This window comes from Peromyscus leucopus, chromosome 7, assembly GCF_004664715.2.
Source record: "Peromyscus leucopus breed LL Stock chromosome 7, UCI_PerLeu_2.1, whole genome shotgun sequence".
NCBI lineage: Eukaryota > Metazoa > Chordata > Mammalia > Rodentia > Cricetidae > Peromyscus > Peromyscus leucopus.
Genome location: NC_051069.1, coordinates 56,079,581 through 56,093,122, shown reverse-complemented (window position 1 = coordinate 56,093,122; position 13,542 = coordinate 56,079,581). Strand labels below are relative to the sequence as shown.

General features: G+C 43.3%; 1 protein-coding gene across 1 annotated transcript; it reads left to right on the top strand.

Moving 5' to 3' along the window:
* The first annotated feature begins 19 nt into the window (after positions 1–19).
* Positions 20–12,279, top strand: Cwc15 (CWC15 spliceosome associated protein homolog). The gene is made up of 7 exons (XM_028859596.1): positions 20–175; positions 2,052–2,190; positions 2,741–2,853; positions 3,390–3,478; positions 4,802–4,909; positions 9,505–9,623; positions 12,106–12,279. The coding sequence occupies exons 2-7, from the start codon at positions 2,060–2,062 to the stop codon at positions 12,233–12,235; spliced, it is 690 nt and encodes a 229-aa protein (XP_028715429.1). The 5' UTR covers positions 20–175; positions 2,052–2,059; the 3' UTR covers positions 12,236–12,279.
* Positions 12,280–13,542: the final 1,263 nt, after the last annotated feature.

Genomic DNA, 13,542 nt, shown 5'->3' with positions numbered 1-13,542 from the left:
GAAGCGCAAAGATTTTGCTTCCGGGTCTTAACTGAGCCCCGGGTGGAAAGCTGGAAGCCTGGCATTTTGTTTCCGGTCTTGGGCTGGCGCCCCCGGCGCAGAGGTTTCTGGGAGCGTAGCGTCGCGATGGTTCGTGGGTGAGCCTCCGAAGGTGCCGCGTCCGACCCCCGCCCGAGTGAGTAGCCGGGGCTTGGCCGTGTGCGGTCCTGGGGAGGGTGGCACCGGGAAGCCGAGATCGCCGCCGCGCGCCGTGACGACGGCCCGAGCCGCGGTGCGGGAGCGGCGGGCGGGCGGGAGCTGCGGCCGAGCCCGGTGCGGGAGCGGCGGGCGGGCGGGAGCTGCGGCCGAGCCCGGCGCGGTCCCGGGCGCGGCGCCGCTGACACAGAAAAGCAGGAGGGTCTGTCTGAGCGTGCTGCTAACGGAGACCGAGTAGCCCTGTGGTTAGGCTGGAATTTTTATTTGACAGCTCAAAGCTGAAAGTGGCACAAGGTTCTCTTGTTGCTGTAGCGACACAGTCTCATGTAGCCCAGGCTAGCTTCAAACTCCGGACTCTCCTGCTTTAACCTCCCAAGCACCTGGGATCACAGGAGTACCCCATTACACCCCGTTCAGAATGGGTTCTTGATGTTTCTCTGGGCGGAGTTCCGATTTTCTGAGCATTCCTTAAGTTACAGCTTACCAAAGGTCTTATATATGTTAGGGTAACTGTTGTAGAAGAAAATTGAATCAACAAGATTGTTGGATAATGTTGCCCATGTAAATGTCTTTGGGTTTTAAACAAGCCGGGCGGTGGTGGCGAACGCCTTGAATCCCAGCACTCGGGAGGCAGAGGCAGGTGGAGCTTTGTGAGTTCCAGGATAGCTAGGTCTGTTACAGAGAAACCCTGTCTCAAAAAAAAAAAAAAAAAAAAAAAAAAAAAAAAAAAAAAAAAAAAAACCAAACAAAACAAAAAACACCAAAACAGGTCATTGAGTTTAAACAAACTCACTCTAAGACAGTCAAGTTTGTCAGTGATCAGTGACTTTAAAAGAAATTTGGTGGGTTTTGTTTTGTTTTGTTTTCCTTTTAGTCTATTTGCTGTTGTGTGAGTTTTCTCATAAAAATGCAAATCTTAGCTAGACGTGGTGGTGCACACCTTTAATTCCAGCCCTCCAGAGGCGTAGTTGTGTAGATTTCTGGAGGGTTCTAGGCCAGCCTGATCTACATAAAGATCCAGGTCAGCCAGAGCTATATAGTGAGATCCTCTCTCAAAACAAATAACAACAAAACCCCAAGAGAATCTATTGCTAGTAGAAGAAGAATTTTTTTTTTTTTTCTTTTCTGAGACAGGGTTTCTCTGTGTAGCTTTGCGCCTTTCCTGGAACTCGCTTGGTAGCCCCAGGCTGGCCTCGAACTCACAGAGATTCGCCTGGCTCTGCCTCCCGAGTGCTGGGATTAAAGGCGTGCGGCACCACCACCTGGCGAAGAAGAATTTTTTAAAACACTTATTTGAAAAGCAACATTACGCCGGGCGGTGGTGGCGCACGCCTTTAATCCCAGCACTCGGGAGGCAGAGCCAGGCAGATCTCTGTGAGTTCGAGGCCAGCCTGGGCTACCAAGTGAGCTCCAGGAAAGGCGCAAAGCTACACAGAGAAACCCTGTCTCGAAAAACCAAAAAAAAAAAAAAAAAAAGAAAAGAAAAGAAAAGCAACATTACACTGTTGTACAAGATCTGCCATTATGTGTCAGAATTCTCCTAATAATACTGTAGAAATGTCAGCATTCCAGAGATGACAGAAATAAGCTAGGAGACTTGCCCAAGGCTACCCAGCTAGAACAAAAGCACAAACTCAGATCTTCAGATCAGTTTTTTATACTAAATAGGAGCTGCCTGGCAGGACACATTTAGTGTATACCTGGAGTTCCATAATTCTGTATTTTTAGGAATTTGTGTTGAAGCAAACTACTTAAGCAATTTCAGGGAGAGTTTTGACAATTAATCAGAGGGACAGATATTTATGAATGATTTCTAAAATGAGAGTTCTACTGAATATAACTTACTTTTGTCCAAGAATAAAAGATGACAACAGCAGCCAGACCGACTTTTGAACCTGCACGAGGCGGAAGGGGGAAAGGAGAAGGAGATCTGAGCCAGCTCTCAAAGCAGTATTCGAGTAGAGACCTCCCCTCTCACACAAAGATCAAATACAGGTAACAAGGCCTTCGTTTGTCCTGCTCCCAGAACAGGACCAGACCCACATGACTGACGATTGTGTCTAGATTATTGTATTGAATTACCTATCCGCAAAGAAGTGCAATTCAACGGAGTTTACAATTAAAGTGTTGCATGGTAGCTTGAAAGTGTTACTGGACATTGTTTCAGCAGACATTCCTATTAACCAGGAATTCCTGTGTGTGCATGAAGCACTCATTCAGGATAACCACCTCAGAGGAGACTAAGCTGTAGTGAATATGGAAATGTTACTGTGACAGTTGATTAATATTTTAAAAAGCCAAAGACATTTCAATCACTCTGCAGCCATATTGGAAGAAAATGTGTGCTTCAGTTTGTTCTAGTAATACTGAAAACATCACAAGTGTCTATTAATAACCTTCAGATTAGAATATTATCTTGTCCTCTTCCATTTTATGTTCGAGAGACAGTAGCATTCTGAATTGTCTTAAATTGCTATAACCAAATAGGTTCTTTTCCTTGACAAGTGAGGGTAACAATTTTTGACCCAGTTTCTTTCTACTTAAGACAAACTACACAGGATGCCCCCGAAGAGGTTCGCAACCGTGACTTTAGGAGAGAGTTGGAAGAGAGAGAGAGAGCTGCTGCAAGGGAAAAAAATAGGGACCGTCCAACCCGAGGTACCTACACTGTCCCAAGTGCTTGTCTCAAAACTATGTGATGGAAATTGTCTGTATCTTGATGATTGGAAATAACATTTTTGTGCACTATTTGGTAAATGATTAGGGATGATAATGAGGTTCATTCCAATCCCACCTTCTCATGTTTTGCTATTAGAAGAAGTGGTGGTCTGGAAGTGCTTAGAGGCCGTCATTCAGTTCTTGTTAATAGACTTGGCCTTACAGCATATCTAGAGCACCCCATTTTATTGACTCCCCAGGTAATTGGAGAGTATTGAGAGAAGCCATCAGTTACCTTTCTTGTGTTTCTATTGTGTGTGAACATTGGCTAAATTTCCTGAGATGCTATGATCCTCATATCTCATTAATTCATTTAATGTTTACTAACAAATATTTATCAAAGACTTACGTGCCAGTCACTGGGTGAATTCCTGCTGTCACTATGCTTTGTGTGGATTCATTTTGCCCAAAAGTTTCTAGAATGTTATTTTAAATGCAGTATTTATTTCATTAAGCTAAATGTTTGTTTTCTTCAGAACATACAACTTCCTCTTCAGTGTCAAAGAAGCCCCGCTTAGACCAGATTCCTGCTGCCAACCTTGATGCTGATGATCCTCTCACAGATGTATGTGTGTTTGATTTTGGGGTTTGTTTGTTTGTTTAAGCCTCCTAAGTACTGGAAATGGGCCTCTGCCTTGGGCCTGGCTTATCATATTTTCTTTATATATTTTATATATTTTAATTTTGTAAAATGATCAGTATTTTTTAACTACTGTTACTGAAATATATTATTAACCTTAACTTTAAACTTAATAATTGTTTCTAAGTAGAAATAGAAAGTATTCTTCAGTGTCAAAGACTTTTGCTACAGGTTTAGTTTGGAGGGCTGCGTGGAAGCAGTCTATGAAAAACGAAGTGCCCACCCGTGACTGAATTGTCAGTCATTTAGAGGGTTAAGCTGCCCTTCTGTAACTCCACAGATCACTCAGACTGAGTGCCCTATGAACAGTGCCTTTGAGCATTCTACCTTGTTCTACCCTTTATTTTCCTTAGATATGATGCCTTTTTTAGACAAATAATGCACATGGGCCCCTTAGCGATTAGGGAGGCAAGGAATCTAAACAGATTGAGCATGAATGTTCACTGGGACCCTACAGCCTTTTGTTGTATGTAGCTCAGGCTGGCCTGGTAATCACAGCCTTCCAACCTCATACTTCACCCTCCTGAGCACTGGGTTTACAGATGTAGTCTACTACACCTGACTCCCAACTTCATATAACTGAACATATGTGAGTGACTTTTCTTAAGTATTATCTAATTGCATACATATATCAGCAGTTACAGAGCTGACTGATAGAGTCATTAAAATAAGCCTTACATTAAGTGAAATTCTGTTATTCATTCAAAATATTTTCTTTTGGAATCTTAGCACCTTTACTTACTAACTTAGTCATTTTGAACTACATGAACTCTTGAGGTGAGATACTGTACAGTATACTGTGTTTCATTCTGAAGCATTACTTGTTTTGGAATGTTCCATATGAAAACCCTTTTTGGCCTGGTGGTAGTGGTACACACCTTTAATCCCAGCTCTCAGGAGGCAGAGGCAGACAGATCTTTGTGGGTTCGAGGCCAGCCTGGGCTACAAAGGGAATTCCAGGACAGAACTCTTTCTTACACAGAGAAACCCTGTCTCGAGCCCCTTCCCTCCCCCCCAAAAGATCCTTTTTGACAATCTCAACTACGAAAGGTACTTTATCAGGGGTTGGCATTTTAGTAAGTATTCATAAATTTTTTTGTTGGTTTTAATTATGATATTTCAGTACATTTGCTTTTCCATTGGGAAAATTAATTCTGTTCCAAAGCCTTGGTGAGTGTAGTTACTGTGAGAAAGGTGAATAATGTCTTCTTCCTTCCTGGTATCCTGGGTCCCCTCCATCTGTTGCAGGAAGAAGATGAGGATTTTGAAGAGGAGAGTGATGACGATGATACCGCGGCTCTTCTTGCAGAGCTGGAAAAAATCAAGAAGGAAAGAGCTGAAGAGCAGGCCAGGAAGGTAGTGTTTGGTAGTCACATCTCTGTCACACATTCTAACCAGAGCTCTTCTTAACTTTGGTGGTATCGTTTATTAGAACTCACGATGTCTAAAGATTGTAGACATTCTAAGTCCTTTAATTTTGTTGAAAATTCCTTTTAGATAGTTCACACATAAATAATGCTCAAGTTGTTGAAGAACAAATGAGTGAACTTTCGTCTTGTAATTACTGAAAGATAGTCTACAGCAGTGGTCCTCAACCTTGCTGTGCTACCAACCTTTATACAGGTCCTCATGGTGTGCTGACCCCAACCTTAAAATTACTCCATTGCTATTTCATAACTGTCATTTTGCCACTGTTATGAATCATACTGTAAATATCTCTGTTTTCCGATGGTCTTCGTTCGGCAACTCCTGTGAAGGGGTTGTAACCCATAGATTGAGTACCAGTGGTCTACAAAGATTCTCTTCCTGTCTCCTGCCTAATTTGAGATATTGTATCTCAAGAAACTGAACAATCCAGGGCAAGTTACCTAACTTGTTTGAGTATCCACAGTCTCTTCACCTGCATAATGGGAGAAAATAGTATCCAAGTCAAAGAATTCGAGAGGAAGCTAGGTCCCGGTGCTGAGAGCTCAGGCAGGTTTTCAAGGTTGAGGCCAGCCTGGGCTGCAGGTGAGACTACCTCGAGAATAGAGTGTGTGCAGTGGGACTCTGGAGTTGTGGAGCAGTGCTGAGGAAATCAGGGTTTTGTTCGGATGGGTTCATGGAGCCTTGCTTGCAGCAGGATTAGCTGATCTCTTGGCAAAGAGACAGATTGGAAAAGGTCTGAGACTGTTTCAGTAATCCTCATATGCAGTGAAACGAACTATAATGTGCATGGTGCGAGTTGAAAATAAGAGCTGGCCAGATGGCTCAGTGCTTAAGAGCACTGGCTGCTCCTGCAGAGGACCCAGGTCTGACCCCCAGCACCCACATGGTGGCTCACAAGCATCTGAAACTCCAGTTCCAGGGCATCTGACACTTCTTTCTGGCCTCCTGCACCAGGCCTGAGTGTGGTACATAGACAAACCTGCAGGCAAAACACCACATAAAATCAAAATTAAAAGAAAAAAGAATTGCAAGTAAGAGAGGTAAACAGATGTTGGTAGAGCTGTCGGGAAAGTAGGTAAACAACTTGGTTGATTGTGGCAGCAGAAATGGCCTCCATTGTCTGGGTACGTTGGTTCTGTGGTCTGATTACTTGCAGAGCAGAAGCCTGGGCCTGCTGAGAAAAAGACGTAGTTGAGTTTTATCTTGAATACATGAAACATCAAGTTAGAGGCTTCTGCTCCATATTCAGCACAGCTTTTTTTTTTTTTTTTCTTTCTTTCATTTTTCTTTATTAAGACATTTTCTACTCACTCCACATACTATCCACAGATGCCCCCTCCTCTTTTCTCCCACCCCCCAGCCCTCTTTCCCAAGCTACCCCACATCCCCATATCCCCCAAATCGAGGTCTCCCATGGGGAGTCAGCAGAGCCCAGCACACTGAGCCTAGGCAGGTCCAAGTCCCTTCCACTGCACCAAGGCTGTGCAAGGTGTCACAGCACAGGGAGGCAGCTAAGAGGGAAAGACCCTAGGAGGGACACATGGATGACCCTGCAAAGGAGAAGTGGAGGAGATCTACGTGAGTGGACTGGGTGTGGAGGGGTGGCAGAGGGTGAGGAGTGGGGGATGAGAACATAGGGAAATGGGAGGGTCAAGCTGGAACAGGGACAGAGTGGAAGAGCAGGGAGGAAGATACCATGATAGAGAGGACATCATGGGAATAGGAAGAGTCAGGGTGCTGGGGAGGCTCTCAGGAATCTACAAGGATGACCCCCACCTTGGTCTGCTGGCAGTGGTCCAGAGGGTGCCTGGACCGGTCTACACAAAAGCTGTGCTGCTAGGTTATTTGCTAGGTGACCAGCCTAGCAAATAACCTAGCAGCACAGCTTTTGTGTGGACATTGATGTAAGATTTTATTTCAGCCGATAATTGTTCTATTTTTTAAAAGAAAGAGAAAAAGACTTCAGGGAAAGGCGCTCACATGGGCCAACACCAAGCGCCTAGGGAAGTAAGTTTATGTGAGTCAGAAGGGTCAGGAAGAATTCAGAAAAAGAGGGGATGGGATTTGGAGACTGTTTGAACTCAGATTGGAAGAAAGTATAACAATTCTCATTAAATAACAGTTCTCATTAAAGTTTGGTATAGAGTGCATAATTCCTATAATAGTTTTATATATATTTAATTTTCAAGAGCAGTCATTGGCATGCCACTAGCAGGCAACTGGAAGGTGCCTAAACTGTTGGCAGTTTTCTGGTTTTCTCTTAGGGAATAAATACACATTTTTTAAGGTCTTCAGAGTTATTGGACTTTGATCTAATGTGTTGGTATTTCTTGGAGTTGAGTGACAGTCACTTCTTTTATTCCTATCTCCTTTTCTTAGCTGCTCTTTGAAGGTGTCTTTCAGTGGCATTTTCAAGCTAATTAGCCTGTTGTTACAGATTAGCACACTTCCTGTAAGGACCAGTCAGTAAACATCCTTGTGTGGCTGGTCCCCCCGCTGTACAGCAGCCGCGCTACCGCTGTTAGAGCAAGGACGAGGCCACAGTGCTGTATAAATAGGGTGGCCGTGTCTCCAGCCTCGGGGAGGAGTGTGGATTTGATCCCCAGACTGGCTGACCATTAGCCTACAAGTCTGGGATTGGAGTAGAGAGGGGTTGCCTCTCTTTCCAGTGCTGTGTGTGTTAAGTGTAAGCTTGAGCACATCAGATGCTTGCTCCTGGCTTTGTGGCATCTTTGGAAAACGTCTGTTTTTACCTTTCATTTGTTCTGCTGGATTCAGGGACAGCTTTCAAGAGTCAGTCGGTTCTCACCTTACAGGGTGTGGGAACTGGGGATTGGGTTCAGGTTGTCAGGCTTAATGACAAGTACCTTAGCTTGCTGAGCCATCTCAGCGGTTCCCCCACCTCCAACCCAATAAGCATATCGTTTTTTAGAAAGCTTTCTGGTCTTAATTGTAATAATCCTGACTTTAATGTCTCTGCTGTGACCTAAAAAGTTTTCTCCACAAGTGACATTCTCTCACCTACCAGTTACTTGTCCTGGTAAAAATGAAACCCATTGTTCATATTTGCATATTAAAATGAAGTATCAGGAACCTATTTGGAAAACTAGGTTCGTTTTAAAGTGACTTCTAGAGAGTCTTTCTTCTTGATCTATTAGGTCATCGATTTCTGTCATCCCCAAAGCACAGCAAAGTGGGATTGATATTTGGTTTAAGTTATGTTAACAGATAACTACGGAAATTATAGGTAAGAATGTTAGAAATTTTGCATTTCTGATTCTTAGAACAGGGTGGTCTGAATTTGAAGACTGATGCTAAAATAAGAGTGAAAAAAACAGTCTAGACACGGTGGCTCATCCTGTCATCCCAACCCTCAGAGGCTAGGGCAGGAAAATCACAAGTTGAAGGCCAAACGCAGCTGGTGTTGAAAGCTATGTCTTTAAAACAAAATGGAGCATGAGCAAGTCAGCTCAGCAGGAACCCACATGAGAGAACAGGTTCCTACAAGCTGTTCCCTGAGCGCCATTGCACTGTGGTACCCATCTGCATGCATACACATTAAATAAATATAAAAGTGCTTTTTAAAACAAAGACAGCATTGTGACTATGGAGGAAGTATATAAAAGGTGTAGTAGATCACTAACAATAAAACATAAGAACAAAAGGTATTTTATGTAAATTAATAGAAGTACATGTTATCTTTTGTATGATCGTTTGTCTTAGGAATTACTGTTTAGTTAATAACTAATCAATTCTAGAGATGGGAGCTTACATTGTTAGTAATGTAAAATTAAATTCAAAATTAAATTAACATTAATTATGTTGTCTGTAGCCCTTTAAAAAGGGAGGTATTAGCCTTGCTAAACTATTCTTTGATAATACATTCTTAAATTATAAATGTTTATTAATATGCTCTCAAACTTAATCTGTGTATAACTAAATGTTTACATCTGCATCTCAGCTTCTCACTGTTTAGAGAGACTAATGACTATGATGGCAAGGATGAGATCTTTATAATAAAAATGGCAAAGTATTTACTTTCTATAAATAAGATTTGCATGCCTTTAATCCCAGCACTCGGGAGGCAGAGCCAGGCGGATCTCTGTGAGTTCGAGGCCAGCCTGGTCTACAGAGAGAGTTCCAGGAAAGGCACAAAGCTACACAGAGAAACCCCGTCTCAAAAAACCAAAAAAAAAAATCAAAACGGGAAGTGAGTCAGTTGGTAATGTGCTTTCCTATCATGTACCAAGCCCTAGGTCCCATCCCTAGCACCGAAAAGCTAGGCGTGGTTGTGCACATGTGTAATGCACTCAAGAGGTGCATCAGAAGTTCAGGGTCATCCTCTACTGCCCAGCAAGTTCCATGCCAGCTTGGGCTACAGGAGAACCTGTCTCAAAAAAGAGAAAGGAAGGAAGGAGAAAGAAAACTACTTTCTCCCTGTACCATCTGACAGATTTGTGGACTAATAAAAAAGACAACTGATGTGGAATTAGTAACTTTGTGTCTTCTTCTGTCATTGACAGGAACAAGAACAAAAGGCAGAGGAGGAGAGAATTCGCATGGAAAATATTCTGAGTGGAAACCCTCTCCTTAATCTCACTGGCCCATCCCAGCCTCAGGCCAACTTCAAGGTTAAAAGAAGGTACTAAAAGTAATATAATAGGTTGGCCGGGTGGTTGGGTTGCATGCCTTTAATCCCAGCAGGAGGCAGAGGCAGGCAGATCTCTGAGTTTGAGGCTAACCTGGTCTACAGAGATAGTACCAGGACAGCCGGGGCTACACAGACCCTGTCTTGAAAAACCAAGAGGGAAAGGGGTGGCGGCGGGAGGGGAGGGGAAGGGGTTACAGGAAGTAATGGGTTGATCTATGTGTGTGGTCCATGATTTGTGTTATGTACGGCTTCTAAGACCCCAACTCCTGTTTATAACCTCAATCAGATTTTAGAATAATGGAAGAAAAGGGGACAGGGTGACTTCATTTTAATGCATACTCACAACAACCAAGTTTCTGCCAAATAATGGTCTAAACGTGAGAGCCAGAGTGATGAAGCTTGAATGCAGCTGTAAAACCTGTGTGTGAGATGTGAATGGAAGGGTCCTCAAGACCACCCCTCACAGTTCAATAATCGGCATCATGGCCATATTGATGTTTGATAATGTAAGATACACACAGATCATACAGTTGTGAACCATCGTAGATAGACATCCAGGTCACGAGGTGCAAAGACATGGGCTTCCTTAAACTCCTATTCCCTGTAAGAGGTCACCAAACAGTGAACCTGGAAGTTGAGACTTGATGCTCAAGGTCACTGGGACTTGTCTTAGGACCTTCTGTTCGGTGGAAGTCAAGTTAGTTGTGTGTAGTAGGCAGTGATGGTGAGAGATGATGCCAAAGCTAAGCGTAGAGGCGGTGCCGTGAGTGAACGCTTCTGTCCTGTCTGTGAAGGAGGGCACTAGAGAGCTGAAGAAAGTGTAATGTGACATCAGATGGGGCTGCACAGGAAAGGAGAGTGAGCGCTTACAGGAACTACTGGTGGGGGTGGGAGTGTGTTTGGGTGTGGAGGAGGTGTTATTCTGGGTAAGGGAGGAGCAGGAGTCCTGCTGTCTTTCCGTCTTTCCTTCCTTCTCACCCCCACTGCTGTCTCAGCCACTCTCCTGCCCGTTCACCACGGAGTTCATTCTCTTGCTCTTTTCTCATCCCAGCACCGTGGCTTTTTTTTTTTTTTTTTTTTTTTTCTTGAGACAAGGTTTCTCTGTGTAGCTTTTGGAGCTTACCCTGGAACTCACTATGTAGACAAGGCTGGCCTTGAACTGACAGAGATCCACCTGCCTCTGCCTCCCAGTGCTGGGGTTAAAGGTGTGTGCCACCACCACCTGGCACCATGGCTTTTAAAGTCATAATAATTGCTTTTTTCTAAACTCTTTGGCTTCTTCACTCAATCACAGTAAAAGTAGAATCCTATAAAGCTAAAAATTTAACAAGACATTCTGGAAGACAGCAGTACAGTCAGGTTTGCTGACAACTCAGATTGCATCAGTGCCTGGAGTAGTGTGCAGTATAAGTTCATACTAAATGCTTAGTAAATAGTATTTGAATTTAAAATCCTAGGCTAAGACTAAGCAGCCAGAGAGGAGGACAGCCAAGAGACATTAGTGTTGTGGAAGGAGAGTAGTGATGGTCTAGGAATACTGAGTACTGATATGAGTGCAAGGAGAATGAGGACTGTAGCTTAGCAACACAGAGGACTGTAGCTTAGCAACACAGGGGCAGTTTGGGTGTAGGGAGCAAAGGACCAAAAACTCACTGGGAATGAGTTAAGAGAAAAAAACTACCAATTACATGTTGACTGTGAAGCAAGCTGATGTATTCTTCCTTTGTGGATGCAGGAGCAGACATCGCAGTTAGACCAGCTGCTCAGCTTCTCATGTGTGCTACATCAAGGCACATTTACTGACAGTTTCCATACGGGCACAGTCTTTGTGCATTCCCTTGTGCAGTGTCTCCTGGTAAACATACACCAACACATACAAGCCTATGTAGGCTGTGTTTTATGCGTGTTTGTGTGTGTTGTGTCTTTGTCATGTGTAAGGGCTCATATTTTATATGGGAGGTGCTGCTCTGAAGTCATGTGCTGCACTTTCCGTAACACCTACCCATAAGTGTGTTTAATGCTTTCTGAAATCCAGCTGAGTTCTACTCTGAGCTCTTGAGCGGATATTTCTTCATTATTAATGGAGGCTTAATTGTTACGTTCCTGTGGTTCCTTCTTTTGTTGCTTTATGAGCAGCATGATGGATGTAGTTGATTAGAAGTATGTACAAAACCTTGGAAAGCACCAGTAAACAGATCACTTACTGTCTAGTGACATCTAGGTCAGGACCATGGTCCAGCCTCTTGGTTTTGGACCTGAAATATCACACCTCTACCTCGGCACGGTATGTGTGTGTGCTCTGAGTGTGGGTGCCCTCCTGCTGGGACAGCCTCCCACCGTAGGCCACTTGGTGGCTTGGTTTTTGCTCTCATTTGGCAGCTTGTTGAGTGTGCTGATCAAGCTTTACAGCCTGTGTGATATTCTTGTCTCCTGATAGCGTTATAAAGGATTTGTTTTCTTTTTTCCCCTTTAGGTGGGATGATGACGTCGTTTTTAAGAACTGTGCAAAAGGTATAGATGATCAGAAGAAAGACAAGAGATTTGTAAATGATACGCTGCGATCTGAATTTCACAAAAAGTTCATGGAGAAATATATTAAGTAGTACAGTTTTATGTGCTTAATTAAAGTCTAAAATGTTAAGGATCAGTTGCCATTCTGCGATTTTGTTATTTCCCAGTTTTAACTTTCTCAATCTCTTGCCCTTAGTGTGATATTTTATCTGATACGGATTTAGGAATGGGTCTAACCGGTTTCCAGTCTCTAAATGTTTCCAGTCTTACTTTCTTTTTAATATGGGGAAAGGGAATCTGCTTGGAATAAGTAATAAATAACCTAAGTAAACCATGTCCCCAACTTTTTGCTATAATTTATGCAGCTTATAAAAAGTTACATAATTTCTTCTCAAAATGGAAAGTACCTGTGTGTGTTGTTTTTAATGCATTAAGTTTCCCTTCTCTCACATTGATTTGAGGTCTGTGGTAGATCGCAGCACTGTAGTTTGTAAGTGTGGAGGAGGGTACGGGGGCTCCACTTCAGGGAACGTGTCACCATTAGTCACCCGGGGTGGATCAGGAGATGCCTGCCATATCAGTCCTTCCTGCAGTTCTTTTCTTTGTATTCCTACGTGTATTCATTTATGTCCTTTGGTGCTTATCTTGAGTTAGGTATGTGTCCACACACAGAGATGCAAAGCTGAACAGTTTCACATCAACACAAAGCAACTCTTTGATGGCTTATGATCATGAAAGATAGTCCTGTGCAAAGTCAGAGGGAGAAATATAAAAAGCATCATTTCTGAGAAACGTGGCTTTAAATGTGCCATTTTGATAGAAAATTTAGGACCACAAATTGAGCCTTTCCCAAATGGAAACCATTTATTTATTTTTAAAATGTTTTCTGTGTAGCCCACCCAGGCTTCCTTCAAAACCCCAGCCCCTTTCCTCAGCTCTCAGTACTGGGGTTTGTAGGTGTCGCCACCAGGCCAGCTCAGACTTTCCAAAAACAAGAGTGTCTCATTTCCTGTGTTCTTCAGTCATTTTCTTTTTAAACAACAACATAACATGAATTTGGGGACGAGAATTAATTTATTATTCATTTGACTCATTAGTTAATAGGATTCGGTGCTCTTGCAGAGGCCTTCAATTCCTGTAACAGCAGTCTCGGGATTTCATGCCTTCTGGCCTTCATGCACTACACCCAGACACATACAGGAAATGTGGTGAATTCATCCAGTGTTTTCCCAGTGTAGAGTTTACACACTTGTGGGTTGCCTGAATTGAGAGTGAAGCTGGGAAGGGAACTAGGCCTCCATCCCACAGCATCCTCTGATGTCTTTGTAAAGGGTAGGGCTCCTTTTCCCTATTTGTATCATGGTTGTGGTTGTCTCCCTAGCCTCTTCATAAACTACAC

What these genes read in the sequence shown, in the direction of transcription:
- Cwc15 (XM_028859596.1), top strand. Translation starts at nt 2,060, where the DNA reads ATGACAACAGCAGCCAGACCGACTTTTGAACCTGCACGAGGCGGAAGG. An exon ending in TAGGGACCGTCCAACCCGAG is followed by an intron (nt 2,854 to 3,389) that starts GTACCTACACTG and finishes TGTTTTCTTCAG; the next exon opens with AACATACAACTTCCTCTTCA. An exon ending in CTGAAGAGCAGGCCAGGAAG is followed by an intron (nt 4,910 to 9,504) that starts GTAGTGTTTGGT and finishes TGTCATTGACAG; the next exon opens with GAACAAGAACAAAAGGCAGA.